At 40.4% G+C, this 22,776-nt stretch overlaps 2 protein-coding genes across 5 annotated transcripts in view; both read right to left on the bottom strand.

The window, feature by feature from the left end:
* ATE1 (arginyltransferase 1) overlaps positions 1-9,593 on the bottom strand; it is an 88,122-nt gene extending 78,529 nt beyond the window's left edge. For 3 of the 4 annotated variants that reach the window (XM_063337684.1, XM_063337683.1, XM_063337686.1), the window contains exons 1-6: positions 9,075-9,291; positions 7,818-7,881; positions 7,393-7,455; positions 6,562-6,665; positions 5,921-6,190; positions 29-261 (exon numbers count right to left, since the gene is read on the bottom strand). In XM_063337684.1, coding sequence (XP_063193754.1) covers positions 29-261; positions 5,921-6,190; positions 6,562-6,665; positions 7,393-7,455; positions 7,818-7,881; positions 9,075-9,177 — 837 coding nt within the window. In that variant the 5' untranslated portion in view covers positions 9,178-9,291. Of the gene's footprint in view, positions 1-28; positions 262-5,920; positions 6,191-6,561; positions 6,666-7,392; positions 7,456-7,817; positions 7,882-9,074; positions 9,292-9,460 lie in introns of those variants that run through there. The other variant, XM_063337685.1, reaches the window with a different exon arrangement.
* A 747-nt stretch (positions 9,594-10,340) lies between these two features.
* Positions 10,341-21,887, bottom strand: NSMCE4A (NSE4 homolog A, SMC5-SMC6 complex component). The gene is made up of 11 exons (XM_063337687.1): positions 21,529-21,887; positions 19,840-19,920; positions 19,116-19,246; positions 17,904-18,055; positions 15,340-15,439; positions 13,820-13,910; positions 13,237-13,331; positions 12,427-12,475; positions 11,631-11,722; positions 10,963-11,048; positions 10,341-10,430 (listed from the first exon to the last, which is right to left on the bottom strand). Exons 1-10 carry the CDS (start codon positions 21,806-21,808, stop codon positions 10,968-10,970), a joined length of 1,152 nt encoding a protein of 383 aa, XP_063193757.1. The 5' UTR covers positions 21,809-21,887; the 3' UTR covers positions 10,341-10,430; positions 10,963-10,967.
* Positions 21,888-22,776: the final 889 nt, after the last annotated feature.

Here is a 22,776-nt window from a genome sequence, read left to right as displayed (position 1 = left end):
CCTCCAACAACACTGAATGAGACATTACCTCCAATTTGTGTCGTGCATCATCAGGTAAAGTGTCAAAAATAAAGTCTTCAATGGTTTTAGGTTGGTTTGCTTTAGATTTAGAGTTTTGTAAGAGGCAACCTTGATCTCCTGCTTGAAGTTGAGAGCCTTCAAGTGTGCGCGTCTGGTTCTGAAGGAGTTTCTGCAGTTTTCTTTCTTTCCGTATGTCCTTTGCTTTTCGACATGGTGGCTTGCTCAAATCAGCCCCTTTCCCTGCAAGAGCAGAGACAAAGAATTAAACACCACATTTTGCAACAAACAAGCAATTCTTACATAACCACTGAAAAGAAATGGTTAAAATCACTGTTAATTGCAGACTGTGGTCTTTTACGTTTACAACTACCAGCAGAACCTGATGCCAAGCTAAGCTGCAATGATTTTTTCCTCTACACCTGTTTAACGCAGCACTTCAATATGGAAACACCTTGACCGTGATTCCATCCCAGAGCCAAGGTTAAATTTAAAAATTAAAATGAAAATACTTCCTGTCTGTAAAAAAGTCTGTCCATAAATCATTACACCACATCCCTCTCTCAGAAATGAAGAAAAGCTCCTGTTTAATATATGGCATGATGATGTACTATCGCCAGACAGCTACAGGATCAGCCTGAAATACTGAAAGGCAAAAACCACCAAAACTACAAAACCTCACAGCCAAATTCATAGAGAATTGTTCTACTGCACTAGAAACCCAGGTGGCTATACCAGACTCCCATAGAAGACGCATGCACACACACAAAAAAGCAGCATTTCTTTTTTTTGGCACTTGGAATCCTTATGCAGTATTTAGAAACACCACCAGTGTCACTAATGACACGTAAAAGACGAGTAGAAGGCCATAAAAGCTTACATCTTTGCTTCAAATTATATTCAGAATGTCTGTTTTTACTATTCAATTCATTTTTATCAACTTAACTCTCTCTTTAACAGATCGACCATTTGTAACATTCTATTTGTGAAATGGTATTTACTTAAAAGAGAATTCAAACCTAGGAAACAAATGGATCGGCATGGAAAATAGTATGTAGTTCCACAAGAACTTAAAGCAATGCAAATCCGAAGGCGCACAAACAAAAATTCAAGTGGTCCAAATTCCTCAACCAAGGGGCCAGAATAATGTTATACTTAGGACACTAATGTAAGGTTAAAAAGGCAAGATAGGAGAACGCCAGTACGAGAAGAAATAATACAGAATTTTCTTCCATTTAAGAAAAAAAAATAAAAAAATAAAAGGAGACAGCTGGTCTCCATGCTACCCACCAAATGCACTGAAAGGATGTAAGTACAAATAATGTACTTACAAGTAGCAGTTTCCCTAGACACTATGATTTTAATAGCTACTGACTGTAAATCCAAACATTCAAATTTGTAAAAGTTACAAAAAGCCAAAAACATTTTCCTAATACCCTCAATTCTGCCTAAAACACGTACATCGCTGCTGGCTACTCCGTGTAGCGCACACAAGTGACTGAACACCACACCTCACTCCAGAGGCTGGGTAAGAGCTGTATGACTTTGCTGTGCTGCTGGAAACAGCGCTGGAAGAAATAATCAATTTTTAAGGAATATCTGTCTCAGCTTAGCAGCTGCTGTTGCAAATTCCATACAGAAAGAAAGTTGCACTCAAAATTGTATCAGCAACTAGCTAATGTAATACAAAGTAACTCTAATTCTGCATTATTTTTTTTTATTACTTTCTAGGGCACTGGTAAATGAGTTGGAGGCCAAAAGAGACACAATATTTAAAACGTTGAAAGAGAGAGGAAGACTGGAAAAAACTCGTCCTATATGGGGAAATACAGTCATATATCTTGTACAGAACCAAAACTGTAACAAATATTATGACAAACTGCTGAGGAAGTCTTTTACACTATTAGCTTTCTCCCAAAATCCATTTATTTGAAAAGACATGCTGGCACCTTTTGAAAGACCTTTTCAAATGGGAAAGTACACCGAACCGTGAGCTGCTTTCATGTGAAGCTTTACGAAGAAGCCACTTTCCCAACTCTGTTAAAATTTATAAAAAGTAAAGAGGAATCCAAACCCAGACTTAACTACGGCTTATCCCACTTTACTCACTTGAAGGCCTGGAAATTACATGGAAATTGTTTTTTCCAGAACTCCTGTGAAAACGTAGTTAGAGCTTTCTTTCCTCCTGCTTCTTCTTAGCAATAACTTATTAGCCAAAACTGACTTCTTTCTTGTCCTCTACCTGCTTCAAACCATCCCATGGACAATGAGAATCATGGTATCCTTCTGCAAACTGGAAATGGTGAGAGGACTGATATTTTAGGAGCTCACTGGTGTGTTCAGAGTGACTTCACCTGCAAAGAACTGCAGCCCTCAGAGCCGCTGCTTGTGTCTTTCTTTATCAATAAATGCATCATAGAAATTGGCAGCATACTTCATATTGGGACAAAAATTTTAAGAATCAGCGAGGCTGTAAATTATTTTTTTTAATGTGCATACTATACAGAATTTACAGTTTATAAGTGCCCTCCTGGGGCAAGTTAGCAGTGAGCTCTTCCTGCCTCAGCCAGAAAAGTCCCAGCCTGGTTGTGCCATGCAGACTCCGCGACAGCTGAAATGTTGAGAGCATCTTGGGGACTTAGAAAAAGAGCTAACACCACTTAGGCACTATTCAGACATCCTACAATTGCACTAGCAGGTTTTATGATCAAGTGTTCTTACCTCTCAGCTAAGGCTTTTGAGTATTTGTTTCATCCATACAGCTAAAACCATTCACCAGAAAAGGACAGAAACTATGAGGAAATTACAGATACTACGTGACCTGTCCATGGGCAAACAAGTCAGAAAAAGAGTTTATTTAAAATACTCATGATACATTTGAAGAATGAGTACTTCATCTGTATCAGGACCTGTTTCATGTCTCATATCTTCTATAAGCTGTAAGTTAGCAAGAAAAACTTCTTGAAACAATGAATGTGCACACAGACATAAGCAAACCTTCTTTTCTATCTGAAACTGTGCAGAAACAGCCCATTATTCCTACAGGGCAATGACCTGTTTTGTTTATAAAGGCATAAAAATGCAATTAAACAATCTTATTATGGAACAAGTCTACATTTTCCAAGATGAAAACTAAACATCTTTCTATCTGGAAAATTTTAAACTAAATTTGACCTGTGACACAACCTATCTTGAAAAAAAAAAAAAAAAAAAAAAAAAAGAGAGATTAATTAAATTAGCTTTCTGATGCCTTTATTATTCACTTTTATATTTCATTTAAAGCCTCCAGAAACAAAGAAGCACACTAATGAATATTTTTCCTCTCTAAAAGTAAAGCCTCTTTTTCTAAAACAGAGTACAAACAACGTTTCAAGCTTTCGTTATCTGCATTTCTAGTGTTTAAAGTTTTACCCAATGTTATTCTTAACATAACTGAAGACCATACCTCACTTTTTCAAAACAACAGCAGGTTTACACTCATAATCTTTACCCAAAACTGCCATCTGCTGTCAATAGCCACTTAGTTTGCTTTCAAAATGTTTACATAACTCAAAGTTTTCCATTAATAATTTAAAAAACAAGAGGGTTTTGAAAATCTGCACAACAAATAAAAGTTATATAAACTATATGATGGCTATAAAAGTTTTGACTGCATTTTATAAATCAAAATATAAAATACAGTCTTAAAAATTCTGGAGAAGTTTTCCAGGAAGGTGTAACAGTACTGCTTCTATGCAGCACTACTAGTTTTCTGATCACGCATTTCTGAAAACTTTCCTTTTTTGTTCAGATGCAAAATTCCTTGTTAAACTGGTGAAAACGTGAACCAATGGGAATGAGTGTTCATTAAGGACAAAACAACATTATTTTACTTGAAATTAGCCAACTCATAGAAGAAGACAAAAATCTTTGTGAAGGAAAAAGTAACTTGAAGTTCTCATAATACTGGCACAACATGTGAGCAAAATTAGGCATTAGTATGACGTCCCAACACACGCAGAGACTCTGAAGCATCCAGTCTCCACTAGGATTTTAATTAATATTAGTCGCCATGTACTGGCTAACCACAATTCAGAAAATACCCTTTATTTTTCTGAACGGGCCACTGTAGATGCTATGCAAAACTGGAAAGATGATCTGTAAGACCAGGCTGTCTCATCTGCAGCCTCTGAGCCACACAGAGCCTGTCAGAACTCTACTACCTTTTCCAGTGCAAGCTGTTGGTCAAATGAATTACGCTGGCACTAATCCATCCACCCCGTACCATCTTCCTACCAGAAATCACCCATGTCCCACAGGAATATAGCCAGAGCAAGAGAGAAGTCATAGAGCGACCCGCTGCACTCTGCGGGCACGTCCTGGTAGCAGTAGTTTCCAGCACTATTTCCACCCCCCTTCGGGGACTCTCAAGAACTCCTCTGCACGTGCAGCAGATACAGTCACACCATGCAGAGGATCACCCACCAGCTGTGACACATGGGCTTCCCTGTCACAACAAGCTACGTGAAAAGCATAACACTGCTGCAAGCAGATGTAGATTCCAGGCTCTCGTGCCACAGCAAGGGGTACCATAACAGCTATCACATGAAAAAGATTACGGTCCCATGACTGACAATGAGATTATCCTTTTTTCGGGTAAAGATTTCACGTTCAAATTCATCCCAAAGGCAGTATTTCAGAAATCTTTACTATTACTATACAAAAGCTTGACTGAGGGATAACTTCCACATTGAAAAAAAGTGGCCATGCTATTAAAATTAGTATTATACTAAATACTATTATAATATTGAAAATGCCACAAATATTCCATGTACTTCACGCAAAACTGTAGAAATGAAGAAGCATTTACCTTCAGGCTTTGGCACATGGGAGCTGTAACATTGCATAAATACATCAAAAGTAAAATGAGGGAGATTGCCTTACTCCTTGTACATACTCACTGCATTCCTTACAGACGTGTAATATTAAGTTCACAGCAAGAAAAAAAAGGAGAAATTACGACATAATTTCACATCCTCTAGTGACACTGCTTTTCTAATCTAAAGTTAGCCAAACCTAAAACAAGGAAAGCCCCCAAATAGATAAAAAAGCTCACCTAGAAAATGTTATTCTTTATAGAGGACTAGAAGTCTCTATACTTTTTTTTTTTTTTTTTTTTTTTTTTTACATCAGCAGAAAGCTATGTAATTTCCTTTAAGCCTACAAAATAAAAACACAGTAATACACTGAACGTATTTCCAATGCCAGCTAGGTCTGTGGCAAATAGTCTAAGAAAGCATAAGAAAGCATAAGAAATATAGCCTTAAACAAGTTATTCACAGGTGTATTCATGGGGTGTAAACACCACAATTTGTATTACAACAAGATGACCTGCAGAAATGAAGAAACGTAAAAACAACACCTCGGTCGTTCTTGTTGTGTCTTAAACTAGTTTCCCACTGCTGCACAAGAGACAAGGTTAAGCCTTAGCTTAACGGGACATAAAGCCCGAGCCACCACATCCCATCAAAGAAAGGGAAAGCTGAATGTACATCTTATTCTGTGCACAAAAGTATCCCGAACTGGAAACTGGTCCCAACATCTGATGAGATTCAACCACCTTAACCTATCTGACAGCAATCTAAATAGCATACAGAAAACTACCAGTTGTAGATGCATATTCTCAATAACCAAATTAAAAAAAATAAGTATAATGAAAATCAATGGAACTTTCAGGAAAAACTAAGAAAACAAGTAACACGCAGCATCTCTCAATTTATACACTACATATTGCATAAATTGGCAAGAGTATAGGGCATAAAAAGAAACAATTATTGAATTACTAGACAAGATAAAAATAAGGTCTTCAACAAGACGTGAAATCATGATAGTGTGTTCCAATTACTACCAGAAATTTGACTACCTGGCTTGGGCGGTGCATGAGCGGTTTTAGCTGAATGTGATGGTTCTCCAGGGACTGGCGTGTCTCTATCTGCACATATCTGAAGAGAACCCGATTCCACCGTCTGCTGATCCACCTCTTTTGTTTCTCCTGTCTCCTTATCTTCATTTTCCACCCTCTCTGCGTGATCCACACTCAAGGGAGTCAGTTCAGACTGACTGACACGAGATTCACTTTTGTATGCAAAATCACACGAGACCACATCTTCTATATGAGAATCCATAGGCTCTTCTGTAAATAATTTAAAAATACAGGAGTTAATTTCTCTCTGTATAACCGCAGCTCACACTTTGCACAATTAACATTAAATTAACTTATTTACAATTTTATGACTGTTTTCCAACAGATAAAGTGACTGTTTGCATAGTCTGAAAATGGAAAGCTTCCTTTATGACCTCGAATTGCACCAACTCATTTATGAGAACAGTTTTATTTTCTCCATTAAAATGGGGCAGTCAATTAATCTCGAGCCATAACTTCAAACAAAATCAAAGCGTATATATACAAAAATCAAAGCGTATTAGCCATTCGATCACTCCAGCAGGTACCTGATCCACCTTTCAAACTTCAATATGGGTTTTCAAACAGTAAGAATTTCTTACCTCCACTCACTACTTTCGAAACATCTCCTTTGGAAATAAATTTCAACATTTTCTTCAGAACCTTCTTGTGAGATTTGGAGGTCTGAAAATGCAAAGCTTGGCACCTCAAAAAGAAAAAGTTACGATCACTTCTTTTGCGAAACATTATTTCAGAAAAAAATGTTAAGAAACCCCTTAAAAAAGTTACACTGTATACATATTTCCTAATTATTTCTTAAGTTTCCCTACATTAAGTGGTCAAATATTTTATCAACACTTTTGAGTTAATAAAATTATGTTGCCTTCTACTGCATAATATCATTCTTTATGGCATGTTTTGTGCGTGTATCACTATAATCACTAAAACATGCCAAGGTGATCCCAAGCACTGCATTAAAAAAAGCTTTCCTAGGAGTCTAATACACTAGAATTTTTCACTTATCCATCTTAAGATAAAGCATTCATAATAACTACTACTGCTGGAAAAGCGTATCTGGATCATTCATACCTACTCAACAGACAGCCTCTCTTATTTGGGCCACTAAAGCAGTGTTTGTGGGATACAGACATATTGGGTCACCTGCAACCAGCGAGCAAGAGAGCAATCACGGGACTATCCTTTTGGATTGCAACCCCCAAGCAAAAGGCGAGGGTACACACTCAGCAGATTGCTTACAGGAAAACATCACCGAGCCGCTGATGTGCCTGTGCACAAACCCAACAGCATACATTTCGTACTCAAAGTACCATTAAAAGTAGATAAACTTTTCAAATATTCTGCATTTAAAGCGGTAAACACAAATGGTTGAGTGCAGTCAAATAACTTACAGTAGCATATTTTGAGCTTCTTACCTTATTGTGTATTGAGGACAACAGGTTTGATTCATGATAGGTTTGTAGACATACTTTCCACTTCTAAAAATAACAATAAACACGTATTGATTTTTTTGTTGCTTATACTACACACTAAATGGAAGACTAACCTTTTTTGTTAAAATAATATCAGAACATTACATGAAGAGTAACAAAAGTTGAGAAGCAAATTCTTCAGCTGTTTGTTTGCTACTATACTAAAACACTGTCCTTCTAAAATAACCAAATATTTTCCTGCTATACAGTGTCATGTTACAAAAAGTCACAGACCATTAGACAAATACTTCCATTTCAGTTACTTACCGAAAACTAGTTAACTGTTCTCGCCACCCTAAATTTTAAAACTGGATTCTAAGCAGAATCTAAACTGACAACATGGCTTCATATTTTCTTTTTAAATTTACCTTCGCCATCCTCTATCTATGAGATCCTGGTAATCTTGAACTGTCATCGAATGTGCCCACATACCTGAAATAAATAATACAGTAACACACTTGACTGATCACAATTATGCATTAATACATTAAAATACAACAAGCTCTACAGAAATATTAAAGTAAATCTGAGCAGCTATTGTGACTTTCAAATAGGTGTCTTTCAAGGACTTGGCATACTCATAAATCTTATAAATTACTGACTTACAACACGTACATTAAGGGTAAAAAAAACAAAACTAACAGACCTTGGGATGCGATGAACTATATTGCTCTGACTGTACAAGTTAAAACGTCTACCTCTCCACCTGCTATCTTACCCAGAGATACACCATCAAAATAACACAAAATTGCTCCATAATTTTGTTAAACTGAGTGGGAAACACTGTGCCAGAAGGACTCTTCTGAGAGGCACTGAAGCTGACACAGACCACTCCCAGGGACCCCTCAGAGAGCAACTTCCCCGGCAGCCACCCAGCTGAGCCAAGCTCAGGGACTGTCACCTCTTCACGGGGGAAAAGAATATAAATATAGCCCGCTTCCCGCTGAGCCGGCCTGAGGAACCCTGTCTGGCAGCAAGGGCAGAGCCAGGAGCCTTGCCGGGCAGACAGGCTCTGATCTACAGGTCAGCCCGGGCTGTCACGGGAGGTGGAGGCTCTGGCAGGGCAGCTGCACCTGAGAAATTAAACCAGGCCAGGAGAACGCTCTGGGCAAGATGCTAACTGCTTCCTTAGTTAGGATGCATATATTATGACTATAATAATTAAAACATTTCATCCTTTACAAAGCTTTCCCGCTACTCCTGATGGGTTCCCCATAGACCGAAGGCTTTTTCGCTCTGAGGGTGCTGAGCCCCTGGCCCAGGTTGCCCAGAGAAGCTGTGGCTGCCCCATCCCTGGAGGGGTTCAAGGCCAGGCTGGACAGGGCTTGGAGCAGCCTGGGCTGGTGGGAGGTATCCCTGCCCCGGGCAGGGGGGTGGAACTAGGTGGTCTTTAAGGTCCCTTCCAACCTAAACCATTCTGTGATTCTATGGAGAGGCACAACGGGCGCGGTTTCCCGCTGAGCCCATGGCCTCCGGACCCACACCGACCCCGTCCCTCAGGCCTCCCTCAGCCCCACCGGCACCAGCCAGGAGCGGCCCCGCCGCCCCGGTCGCCCCCTTGTCCGACAGCACGGGCCTGGCCCAGCCCGCTCCCCTCGCAGCCCGCCCTGCCCCCGGGGCCGCACCGTGGGAGAGGTTGCCGCTCTCGTTCTTGCAGTAGCCGCAGCGGTAGCCATCCTCTCCGCCGAAGTACTCGACGATGCTCGGGGAGCTGCCGGCCGCCGCCATCTCCCCCGCTGACCCGCCTGCCCTGCCCCGCCGCCCGCCTCAGGACGGCACCCTGCCCGCTGCCCCACACGGCGCACAGGGACACCCGGAAACAGCCGCCGCCGCCGCCATCTTTGCTACGGGCAGAGCACAGGCAACCCCCACAGGAAGCGGTGGCTACGCCATTTTTAACCCGGGCAGCTGCGGCAGCTTCCCCGCAGGCCCCAGCAATGTTCCTCCATATTTAGTGAGGGCGGCCCCCCTCCCGCCCCAGAAGCCCTGGTGGCCCCGTCCCTCCGCTTACCGGCGGAGACCTTCCCCCACTCCGAGCCGCAGTAGCCGCAGCGGTAGCCCTCCTTCCAGCCCTTGTACTCCACCACGGCGGCAGCGGCAGCCATGGTGCCCGGCGGCCCCCGCGGCCCCGCCCGAAGCGGGGGGAGGTCGCCGCCCTCAGCGGTGCGGGCCCGGCCCCGGGCAGGGCTCCCCCCGCTCGCTGGATTTGAACCAACGCATCGCGCTGGGCGTCGTAGATTAAAGATTATCAAAGTGTGTTTCCTCCTACCCTCATGGCCTGACCGCGTTTTATCACCCCCGAGAGAGGGGCTCCGAGAGCAGGGCTAGCCGCAGAGAGCACATCACCTCCGCTGCTGGAGCAGAAACCTGCCTCCTGAGGAAAGGGAGGCCGAAATCCTAAAGCTCCAGAGACAGTGCTCCTCACAAGGGGAGCTCCTGGAGATGGAGCTAGGCTTTTCTTTATTCTTAAGAGAAAACTGACATGGCCTAAGGCAGCTGTCCTGCCTAGTTACACTACCAAATACACATGGTACTTCCTTTTTTAGGAAAAAAGGAAGGAGGAATTTATCTGTAATTGAGATCAAATTTCCACAAGTTCAACCTTGATTTCCAGAAGAGTAAGAACAGAAAGACATTATCAAATTTGTTCTGCAGCACCCAAGAGCATCAAGATAAGATTATCACAGCAGAGGTAATTAAACATGTAAATTCCACTTGCAGGCTGCCATCGGTGACCGACAAGGGATGAGAGAAGGGATAGCATTTCCTTTTTCTGAAAGCTTGTGTTTGTAACTTTACATAAAGTAGTAAACACAGCCATAATAAATAGAAAGTATATGGTAATAACCCTGTGACAGGTATAAACAAGACAGCTTATATAAAGTGTAAGATGTTCCAATAAAAATAAATTTAATTTTACAATATATACATATAAAATCTTCTCTGAAAGAAACAATTTTAAAATATTTTCTTTAAGGCACCTAGGGGAAAAGAAAAAACAAGAGAAGACAATAAGACAACACACATTAAGATTTGAAACTTGCCAAACAACTGTGACAATAAAATAATTCAATCCTATCTTTTAAAGGCTTTTAGAGGGAACCAGACTGTCTTCCCTTCCCCTGCTTCCCTAAGTCCTTCTTCGGACTACTTTATTGACTCATAAGCTGTCAGTAGGTTAAAAAAGAAATAACAAAAGTACAAAAACTAAGCTATGATTCTTCACAGCATTGCAGTCCAAGGGTAAGATTCCAAAAACTAACTCAAGTATATCACTTAACTGACCATTAAGTACAAAAATACAGGGGTTTTTTTCAGTTAATTACTGCATAGAAGACTAGATGACATTTCATTTCATGAAGGGATCAAGAATATAGAAACGTTCGAAGTTATACAGTTATCCTGCTTATAGTTTTTCTTCATTTGTAAGTCACAGGTAGCTTCCCTGCAGTTCTTCCACATGCATAAGGAAGATACAGTGTATCCTTATTTAGTTTGATTTATTGAACTTACTTGAATTAAGCTATGTCCATTTCATCTTCATTTCTATAAGGAGGACTAATCATGGGTTCTGTTATTTCATATGTTTCTACAATCTCCTGGTTAGAGATGACAAGAGAACGTAAGTTACAAGCGCTGAGCTATTTCAATTTCATTGCAGTTACCACGAGATAAGTAATAATGTTTTTCATACTGAAGCACTATTTCAAATTACTAAGTTTCTTCTGCACATTCTAAGCGAAGGACAAAGAACTAGAGTTGTATGTGCTAGAAACTACTTTTTGTCTAAAATTTATTACAAACAGCAAACAGTGAGGAAACTGTATGGAGAACTTCCCCTCTAGAAGCAAGTACCGTATATAAGGGAAGAAACAGCTTCCATACTTATGCAGTCCTCATATAAAACAATAAAGGCGAGTCACTGCACAACTTAAAAGCACTTAAACTGACCAAGCCTCAAGGATCAAAGATAAAATCGCTATCCCAGTTCTCAGTTTTCTTGCAGTTAAAAACATTCATTAGATTTGTGATTGTTCTGGAATCCATAAAATTAAATGTAGTGATAATATATACAGGAACACCTATCCTCATCAGAGTACATCACAGCACAGCTCTCAGATGCATTCTTACACTTAAGAAAAAAAAAAATAATCAAAAGTATCAAGTGCTCTCTATTGTACCTTCCATTCCTGATGGCTCAGAGATATGACAACCTGGTTCCGTGCTCCAGCACTATGGTGATCCTCCTTTCCCTCATTCTCTTTTGAAGGCTCTGTTCAAAATACAGTATTTTCATAGTCTTTACACTTGGAAAATCAGTTTCCTCCAGGAACACAAAAAGCTTCACAAAAAAAGCAAACCAATTTATATATACTCCACTAAGCTAGTCTCTATCAATAGCCAGGACCATATGCTTCTCCAGAAATTTCTTTAACCTTACCTCCTAAAAATTTAGGAACTAACATTTCTCAGAGTCCCAGAAGGACCTAAGTATTTAATCCTTTACAAAATACCACCAAAGTCTTATATCCTGTGCGAATGAAAGCCAAAAACCTCATACATAGGATGGCATTGCCTTTTCAACTCCTTTGAAGCTGCAGCACTTCCCAACTCAGAGAGACGACGGAGACTTCTTGCACACAAAAATATCTTTTCTCAGCAAAGCGTAACAATGGTCATACACTTATTAGCAAAAATAACACTTAAAAGGAAAAGTAATAACCTTTTACTTCTATTAACTGAATTAATTTTTATTGATCAGCATAATGGCCTATTCCCATATTTTGATATTTAAAGAGACTCAATCCTTTCAGTTACTCATAAATTCCTTCATGCCTTCAATTACATTCATTCCATATGCCCAAATCTCTACTCTTGCAGCTAAAAATATATGTAAAACTTTGCAAACACATAAGATGCAGCTACTTTTCGATGTTCTAACAAAAATTATTATAGTATTTTAAAGCTAGATTTTACCTATTATTGGCAATTTATCGTCATCCAGCTTCAATTTGGCAAAACCATCCTAAAAAACAGTAGAATTTAAAGTTTCAGAAATTAGAACTATCTAATTAGGATAATGCACTGAGATTTCATATTTTTAATTACTATATTACATAAACAGGTACACATATTGATAAAGAATCTTAATTGGCATACTAAATAGGAAAAATTATTTAAATATAGCACTTATTCATAAAGAATGTGGCTGATATAGGACAGTTGGTAACTGCTTGATTATTAAAAAGTTGAGTTGTTAAAAATCATTATTATTCACTAAATATACTTTAGTTAACCCTTCATAATCACATCAGCATTCACGATAAACCTGAATTTAGTCAAAATGTTTGTAAGTTTTTCCCTTTTCCGAAATTCGTTTTATCCATCAGACAAAGTATAGTTTGAAATTCAAATCTACAGATTCAACAGAACATGAAACACTGCCCTACAACCTCAATAACTCTTCTATACGACTAATCCTCTATGATCTAAAATAATGTGAGGTAGAATCTGTTTTTGAAAAGTATTTTGACAGCAAAAAATTTCGCTTTTGTTTTGTTGGTTAATTGTCTGGACAAATCCAGTAAAAAAAAAAATTAGTCTGTCAACTCCGTTTTCTTTTTTATTTAATTACCAAAATATCATAGACTGTTTGTATAAAACCAATTAAGATTCCTAATATTTAAATCCTGATCTGTCAATATTAAAGCTATAAAAACAACAAATCAATATTTCTAGGTAATTCCAAGATCTAAAATAAGACTTCAAGAACATGTCATGCCTTACCCTTATAATGAAGGACACGTGAAAGATGTTTTCCACAGTGCGTGCAAAAGAGTTTGGATCAATCACAAGATCAAAGAAGGAAATAGGTGTATCAGCTAGAGATGAAAAAATGGGTTTATTAAAAAAAAAAAGCCACACAAACAAAACCAAACAGGTGGTATACACAGAGCTAATATCTGTAAACACAAACGTAAGAAAGTCAGCTTTTAAAAGCTAAGTGAATGTTTGTCAATTTAGTTACAATGCTGAACCCCAAGCTGCCTGCAGAAAGAAACAGTTTCTAGAGAATATTGTTTTCTTCCCATCTTTTGCCACACACATACACAGTGACTATTTGATTCCTTCTAAAATATGGCATGCTTTAGTAAGAGGGAGCGGGTAGGATTTAAATTTATTTTGCAATCAAACAGCAACTGATTAACGTCATAAAAAAATACATAGTATATGGTTTTCAACATAAAGATTTCTACTTGCAAACTCCACCTCATTTTGTTTCTATAGTTTAACCCCTCTTAACTGTAGAGGATTAAGAGTATTAATTTTAACAAATTACTGCTTTAAATCTTAATTGAATCATACTTACGATCATTTTTAAAATGAGTTTGCAATAATCCCAAGATCCTTTCTACTTCTTTTTCTGTAGCTTCCTGATGAGACTCCTCCATTTTTTTTAACTGGAAAAAAGAAACATAGTTTCACCTCAAATAACCTCTGTTGTAAGACAAGAATATGAAAAGGGCCTTTTAGGAACATAACATAAATTTTACTGTCTACTACACATGCAGTGTTACAGATACACTTATGCAAACGTGAGACAACTTACGAAGTGCTTTAGGAATGAATTCCCAGTTTACAATATCAAACTGAAAGGCCAATACCAATATCAAACTGTATGTTTTGAGCCTGTTTATAGGTCTACTCTTACTTTCCAATAGTTCTGTGGAAGCGGGTTACCCAGGTACACAGTCTGTGAGTTTACTGAAGAAGCTTATTTTAAGCGCAGAAGGGCAGTTCATTAAGATCTTTAACTTTTTTTCAGAAAAGGCACCTAAGTTTACATGTAAGAAACGTCATGGCATCAAGTTTGATATCGTCAAAGGACATAATTATTGTGATTTTACAGATTTGTTCATTATCTGTAAAGCAGGGTACTTCAAATCATCCTCCCAGTATGGTGACGAGCAGAGTACCAAATTCACTTTCCAAGTACAGTCTTCAGTAACCTGTTTGCTGTTCCTGTTAAACCCCACTGTTCCTTTGAGCACCTTGCAATAAAGCAAGCTACAGAAAGTTTCACACATAATATTTACCAAACACAGATTAACATGTATGCTGACCATCAGTGTTTACCTGGTACCAGGTAAAACCACAAACAGCGGTCACTCACTTCTGGAAGCAACTCTCTCAAACCCTCCAGCTCCTCTTCTTCCAAGCACAAACTGTATCAGAATAATCTCTATCACTATTTGGATTATTATGAAGTAGGCTGTATTTAAAATGACATACTCAACATTTTGCCTCTATGCATTGGCGTTATCAGTCAGAGGTTTCCCATAACAACATGGTTTATTTTATTTTATTTTTTTTTTCAAAGTTCGAAATGTAAGCGTCTCTAAGTATTCTCAGATTTTTGCCTTTCTGACAGAGCAAGACAGAAAGAATTGGGAAATGGAAAGCAGGGAAAACAGTGGTTAAGTGAGCCAATTAGTTTGGTAGTGTTAACCACATTTCTGTGCAAATGCCACACACTGTTAGACACTTTTTAAATAGAAGTTGAAAACACACTAATGTAAAGAAGTTTCTTTTTTGTTTCCTTCCAAAGCAACAAGCAACAGAGCAAATAAGCTAATTTGAAATTGAAAAAATAAGTCTAAGTCCTATTTCTGAACTTGAAATCAGTCTGAAAATACTGTTTCCTTCCACTCGGTGAAACATGGCAGTCCACACAAAACAAATCAAGAAGCCCAATAATTAAGTCTGTATCCTTTAGTACTACACACTTTGTAGCTACAAAACCCTAAACAACACAAACAGAAAGATTTAAAATTGACTTGTAGTAACTATGCCATAACAAATCGTTAATAAAGATAACACTTCACAGACCTGAGCAGGCATTGCTCGTTTTTCTTCTCCTCCTCTAGCTTTTTTCTGCCTCTCAATCCGTTGTCTTGGTACAGGAGGATCAGACTTGAAAGATCCCAACCTAACCAAAATAAACAGAACATATATATGGTAATATATTTTACATTGTATGCTAAGAAATCTATGTACTGAGCAGTTGATCTGCTGATAAAAGTGCAAAGTAACGACTGATACCTAAAAATAGAGCCTCGTCACATTTAGAGACTTCTGTAAACAGCCATCCCCAGAAGTTACTCCCAATATACGTTGGCAGCCTGTCCTGGTTTCAGCTGGGATGAAGTTAATTTTTTTTTTTTTTTTCCTAGTGATTGCTGTGTTTTAGATTTGGTATGAAAGGAGTATCAATAATGCATATCAGGTTAGTTGTTGCCAGGTGATGTTTATATTTTTCAAGGAATTCTTTCAGCTTCCCATAGACAGAACGATGGAATGGCCAATGGACTATTCTGTAGCGTGGCGTCATGCTCAGTATATACATGGGGTCAGCCAGGGGCAGGGGGTACTTGGGATCACTCCTCGGGATGCTGACAGTTCACCGGCTGGTGAGAGTGACTTGTGTCTTGTATATTCTTTTACCTTTATTATTATTGTTATTTTTCCTTTTCTGTTATCATTCTATAAAACTGCCTTTGTCTGAACCCATGCGTTTTTTATCCTTTCCCCTCCTTTTCTCCCTCTTCTCCCTGCCTTGCTGGGGCAGGGGGAGAACTGCACAGGCAGCTGCGTGGTCCTGGCTGCTGGCTAGGGATAAACCACAACACAGCCTCATACAAGAATTATCAATAAATGTATAAAATTTGATGCAATTATTCTAACTTTTTTTTTTTTTAACTGAAAACATTAAATCTACTTCTCTTAAAAGTGGTTAAGAAATGAAACAGAGTTTATGGTTCATATCCTCAAATATCCCCATTAGAATTTATTACAAACTTTTTTGCCTGAAAACTCTCTCCATACAATATTTATCTCTTTCTCATCTATTGTTTAGTCTCTGTAAGTTCAAGTTTGCAGTAAGCTTTTTTTTTTTTTTAACAAAAAAGCCACAAATTGTTAAAACATAATCAATCAAGAGAACATTCAGTACACTGAGATCCAAAGTTTCTCATTAAACAATGTGAGTGTAACGTACGTGCTAGATTTAGGCACTTTCTTGAAGTGCTTACCTCTCTCCATTGACTATATAAGGAACTTAGGCTCCTAACTTTGATTGCCTTGAATCTCCACCAAGTTAGATGCCTAAAGGAGAGAGTGTGAATTGAGACTCAATTCAAGTTAGTTCAGCAGGTACCCAGAAATTCTGCAGCACATATTTTTTCCGATCTTGGGCGAGTTGCAACTGCTCAATTTCAGAAGTCATAGACTGACCATGAAAAAAACCACCCAACACTTCAGGCCTCAGATAAGAATAGATGGAGTCAGAAGTAAGTAGTTCTTTTCCTAAACCGAGGACTACACCTTATTATTTAAAATTAACATTTTGCTAATATTCACACATCCTCCGTCAGAAGACAGCCATTATTACTTAAGATGTCAAAATGCAACTAATGAGAAAACAAAGTCTTTCTTGCAGTCAGTTTTAAGACTGTAAAAATGATTGGAAAATATACTTATCGTTTAGAGCTTACAGCTTCAAAGTGCAAATATAAGTTTGAACCGTATCAATTAGCTGTCCAGCATTAAATATAAGATATTGTATGATGAAATTATTATATGCAGCAACTTTCTTACAATTGTAGTGATACTTACTGGGGTGTGGAACGAGTGCAAAAGCACAGACAACTGAATAATATTCTATCAGCTCTAACGTCGGTAATTTAATTGAACTGGATCCTGCTATCATAGGCTGACTTTACCAGAGATTTAAATTGGAGTGTTGTCTATAAGCCAGGTGACTAACCATCATTTAACAGCAGCTAAAAAGGCTCCTACTAAATGGGCTGCCTACGCCTAAGCAGAGATGACGCTGATTCTATATAAGGCCACTTGCCAGTAATCAGCTGATTTCTTCTGGAGGTAGAGACAGAAAGCAAGATTCTAAAAGACAACCCATTAACACAGACATACAAGAAGAACTGTTGGTCTCTTTATGATAATACAATCATCAGGTAAAAGATATAGACCCTGACAGACTGACCGTATATAACTGTCTGGGAAAGAAAAATAAAAGGTTCCTCTATTCATGATTCTGGCTGCAGCCTCTACAGGAAGAGAAAGAGAGTCAGCTTTTAAAGCAAAGAGGATCACTTCTACCCTTTTTTTTGGTCTGAAACACATAAATCAATAATACCTTACTATGTCTATTAGATACAAGTGATACTATTTTGTAGCCAAGCCAAATCAAAATCAAAGAGAGAAATATTAAAAAATATTGTAGAGACAATGAGTTCACTGTACCATAAGAAGTTCTTGTTGACACTTTGTGACCCGAGATTAAACTCTATTCAAGCACAGGGCATTAAAGATAAGAATCTATTAAGGCCATTAGCTTGTGCTGCAGTATATACTATTTCCTTAAATAAACTTACATATAGTGAAAAGAAGGTGCTCTTCTGAAGTACTTTTCTGTTTCTTCTCCCAGTTTATGCCAGGCATTACTAGGTAAATAGCCACCTGAAGTGCTCTCAGAATCACTGTCATTTTCTTCTACTTGTACACGATTTATACCCATGAAGGTTAGCTACAAAAGAAGGAAAGTTGCAATGAAAATTCACTTAGAGAAAGATCAGTAGATACATTAATGCTGAAATACAGTATTATGGTGTTTGTCCTGCTAGATTAATATTTAATATCACTGCATAAGAACCTTGACTTTCCTGAAGATACATGAAAACAGAAAAACACTCACATACAGACTTGTGTTCAGGAAGCATCAGCAAGCAATGAAAAAAAGAGCTATAGGTAAATAAAAATGCCTGTATTCCAACAGAATTTCAATGATGTATGAAGTAGCAAAGCATTACTTAAATCGTACTATAAAGCTAAGATGTCTCACAGTTTCCGAGCAGCACACGCTTCCAGGAAGCCTAGCTCCCCAAACATCATAAAACCAACCCAGGCTTGGCCCAACCCTGCATCCATCAACCCAGACTTCCACAGGAGCAACATCAATAAAACAATTGAACTTGATGGGTTTTTATATTTCAGAGCTCTTCAGACTCCTTATTAATTTACCGTAACACAAGAGAAAACTTTCAAGGGTGGGGGGGAGTCTGCTTCAAAGCTATTCTGAACTGACTTTTCCACCCAGTCAGAGTACAAAGAGACAAACATGTCTAGCCTAGAAGCGTGCAAGTAATCCGAAGTCCCATTTCATGTCAGTGACACACGGCCTTGAAAACTGCATCCAAAAACCATATAAAGGAGCAGACAGGATAAAGAAACTACTTCGTTACTGGGAAACTACAAAAGAGTGGGTATAAAACAGTGCACAAGACTACCTGAAGAGCATGAACTGACTGAACTGTGATAAAGCAGCTGCAATGCAACAATGGAGGGGCATGTCTGCATTTTAAGGTAGTTTTTTCCCCCTATGCATATTGGAAACGCTTAATACATAGCCTAAAACAATTAACAACACTAACCATAAAGTTAATCAAAGGAACTCATAGGAAGAATGTTAAAATCCATGAGAGCTGTCATGTACTGCCTCACAGTCTGAGGCTTTTATTTTATGATTCTGTAACAAACAGAGCAAACCTCTAGCAAAATTGTTGGCAAATTCAGAGTCTGGAACTTACCAAGTCTTCTGCAAACACTAGTGAATCAAATGCTGTCATCTCAGAGTGCAACTCATTGGCCTTCTCTTTTCCTAGATTTGATGCTAAGACAAGAAATTGGGCATCCAATGCAGCTTCTCGTGCACAGGAAACTGTTACAGAAAAGAATTTATGTTAGTAATATGTAATTGTCCAAAATACAATAGTAAAATTTAGCATACAGACTTTCCTGGGTGTAGAGCTTTGCAAATCATTTTATTGTACTGACCTCTAACATACTTACTTAAAAAATCCTTAAAATAATATTTGCATTTTTAAAAAAGAAGGAGAGAAAAGAAGACGATGACATTGACAAAGGCAAGCATGGAAAAATAACACATTATCTTAAAGAAAATGCATTTTTCATTGACATGCTTTGCATCTCTCCAAGTGAAATGAAGCCCTCTACACTGATATCTTTTATATGTACTACTTACATATATTGTTCTACAGAGTCAAGATAAAGCAAGCAGTCTTTCTAAGTGCAAATAAACACTAAAGTAATGATGTTTATTTTATCACATCAACTTATTCAAACAATTTCTCTTCAACTAAAGATATCTACTTCAAGTTGTACTTTAAGAATTCTGATAAAGTACTTGTACCTCAACTTCATTCTCTTGCCCTCTTTATAAGGTATCATTGCCCCACACTTGGCCAACTGTCAAGCAAACACCTCTCATAAGGACCACAGAATTTGTCTTACCTCCACTAAACAGTTTATTGGCCTCTTCCAAAGCTTCTGTCAGTCTGTTGCTTTTTGAACTCAGCATATCCTCACGATTTTCTGTGGGGAAGGGACACAAATGAAATCCTAAATTACTTAAATAGAGAAGCATCAATAAATACATACTTAAACCTTAAATCAAAACTGGCTGGTTCATAGCTCATCATACACACAAAAATAAAAAATATAGTTATAACGCATGAATTGCAAGATTATGTAGGCTCCATTTTTATTAATGTTTATGCATTAACTCAGTTTGAAGAAGCAATTTTCATTTTGCTTCAACTGAGTAAGATTTATATGGCTGAATTTATGTTAGCAGATCCAAGATTTCTCTGGGTTCCAGTAAAATTTCTATATCTGTGTCAAAACAGCTACCGTATATTATAGTTTTCTGTATTTTATTTGTCTTATCTGTAAGTTATTTAGGACTTTCATGAAAGAAACACTTAAACCACCAAAAACGTATGCTTGGTGATTTCTGAATCAAACACAGTGACTTACACATAACAGTATACATACGATTAAATGAAGCTTTCAGATGTTCAATTCTAAACAGCTACTCACAGCACTGCTTTTAAGGACATACACCATATTCAGTGCATTGACATACCACTGTTGCTTTTCTGCATAATCACAGACTGGATCATCCATAAGCTGCGTTGTATTGTCTTGTAAAACAACCCCACAAATTTAGCAAGCACACAGAAAACAACCAACACCACATGTTGCTTAATTTTGCAGTGCTTACTCAAACAACCACTGTTATGCTTTCATGAGAAAAACAGCACATTCCAAACATACACAGGAGAAGTACTGACACACCTACCTAGAAAGATGCTAAAGAAAAAAAAAAAAAAAAAAAAAAAATCACATAGCACTTTCTGAAAAGCCTAAGAATAACTTCCTGGTCCAGGCAGGTACTGGTTCCAACAGTTTCAAATTAAAGTTCCAACACCATGAACGCAAAATTAAAGGCTATCAGTATATCTCCAGGTCTAAAGCTGATGGTTCTCCTGCCTCAATGCAGTCACACATATTAAGTGTGGGTAAATCATAGGCTGGTTTGGGTTGGAAGGGACCTTAAAGATCATCTGGTTCCAACCCCCTGCCCTGGGCAGGGACACCTCCCACCAGCCCAGGCTGCTCCAAGCCCCGTCCAGCCTGGCCTTGAACCCCTCCAGGGATGGGGCAGCCACAGCTTCTCTGGGCAACCTGGGCCAGGGGCTCACCACCCTCACAGCAAAGAATTTCTTCTTAATAGCTAATCTAAAACTCCCCTCTTTCAGTTTTAAACCGTTACCCCTCGTCCTAGTGCTCTACTCCCTGATAAAAGAGTCCCTCCCCAGCTTCCCCGTAGGCCCTTATAACCTTGCTATCCCTGGGCGTGCAAATGCTTCCAGGGAGGCAAATTTCCACCTAACTCCAGGCCCAAACTTTCAGCAGGCCAAGGAACTCGGAGTTCCCACGGAAACCTGAAGAGTTCCTCAAGCACCAAGGGCAGGTTACCAGCCTGGCACTCCCAGGGACTGCCCCGGCACCCCCTCGCAGCCCACGTTTCCCCTCGACAAAGAGGCCGGGGCAGAGCCGCGTCCGGCCCCGGGGACAGGCCGGCGGCCCACAGCCCGCTCCGGGCCGCCCCCGGGGGGAGCCGCACCCCGGGCTTACGCTGCACACTGTAGATGAGCTCCCGGTACTGGTTCCGGATCATCCTCCTGTTCCGCTCATCGCCGGCAACCTCGGCGCTCTCCAGCCGCCTCGGGTTCTCCCCCGCCGCCTCCGGCTCCTCTCCATCCTCCTCGGGGGCCGCCGGGCGGCTCGACGGCCGCTGCTGCTTGTGCTGGGGCACGGCGCCGTTACGGGAGGTGGACGGTAGCGAGAGGCGGCCCGCGCCCGAGCTCTGCGAGGAGGAGGAGGAGAAATCATCGCTCCCACTCGCCTCCGACATCGCTGGTCGGCACCCCGAGCCTTCACCAGCCACCGCGAAAAAGGCACGGGAGGCCGCCGCGGGAGGCCGCCGCCCGGGCAGCCTGGCCCCGCGGAAGGCGCCAAGGCCGCGGAGACGCTGTTACCGGTCGCGATGGCGGCCGGCAAGGGCCAAACCCGCGGGGACGGGGCGGGGCGAGGGCGGTGGGAGGGGCCAGCGGCGCCACAGCCCGCTCCGGGAGGTCGCTGCCGCGGTGGAAGATGAGCATAGCCCGCGGTGCGTGAGCCGGCGGGAGGCCGAGGGCTTTACGCTGTGCGGCGTCAGTGGCCTGCTCGGGCTGGCGGTGTCGCTGCTCCTTCAGGGAGGCGGCGCGGGGAACTGCGGCTCCCTCTCCGAGGGGAACGGCGGTGTCCCCCCAGCCGAGGGGAACAGCAGCCTCCCCCCCACTCTCTGAGGGGAACGGCGGCCTCCCCCCCTCCTCTCTGAGGGAACGGTGGACCCCCTTCCTTCTCTGAGAGGGACGGCGGCCGCCCCCCCCCCCCCCCCCCCTCTGAGGGGAACGGCGGCCTCCTCTCTCCGAGGGAACGGTGGACCCCTCTCCTCTGAGGGGGACGGCGGCCTCCTCCCCCCTCTCTGAGGGAACGGCGGACCCCTCTCCTCTGAGGGGGACGGCGGCCTCCTCCCCCCTCTCTGAGGGAACGGCGATCTCGTAACGCGGCGGGAATGCGGCAGCCCGGCGGCGTCGGGCCTCGCAGGTAGTTGTCTTTGGCTCGCTCCAAAAATAAATTGCGCCCAAGTAATTTCGAATAAATCCCCGAAAGGGCCGCTCACAGGCATTCGAGGCGTGACTTTTTACCTCGTGGTTTAAACAAGTTTTCTGCCTTCAAAAAGTTGAGCAGGAAAGTCCTGGAACTTTCGCCTTTATTAAGGAGTGGAAATGTAGTGATGAACCTGATGGTAATGAATCTTTTATCTGCCTTTAAGCCCTA

This window comes from Chroicocephalus ridibundus, chromosome 6 (genome assembly GCF_963924245.1).
Source record: "Chroicocephalus ridibundus chromosome 6, bChrRid1.1, whole genome shotgun sequence".
In the NCBI taxonomy this organism is placed as follows: domain Eukaryota; kingdom Metazoa; phylum Chordata; class Aves; order Charadriiformes; family Laridae; genus Chroicocephalus; species Chroicocephalus ridibundus.
Note: the sequence above shows the minus strand (reverse complement) of the source record. Positions and strands in the feature narration are given on the sequence as shown.

Coding starts and splice junctions, on each gene's coding strand:
- NSMCE4A (XM_063337687.1), bottom strand. CDS start 21,808: ATGTCGGAGGCGAGTGGGAGCGATGATTTCTCCTCCTCCTCCTCGCAG. Junction 19,247..19,839: donor CAATAAACTGTTTAGTGGAG/GTAAGACAAATT, acceptor TTTCTGTAACAG/TTTCCTGTGCACGAGAAGCT. Junction 15,440..17,903: donor GCACCTTCTTTTCACTATAT/GTAAGTTTATTT, acceptor TATTTTGGTTAG/GTTGGGATCTTTCAAGTCTG.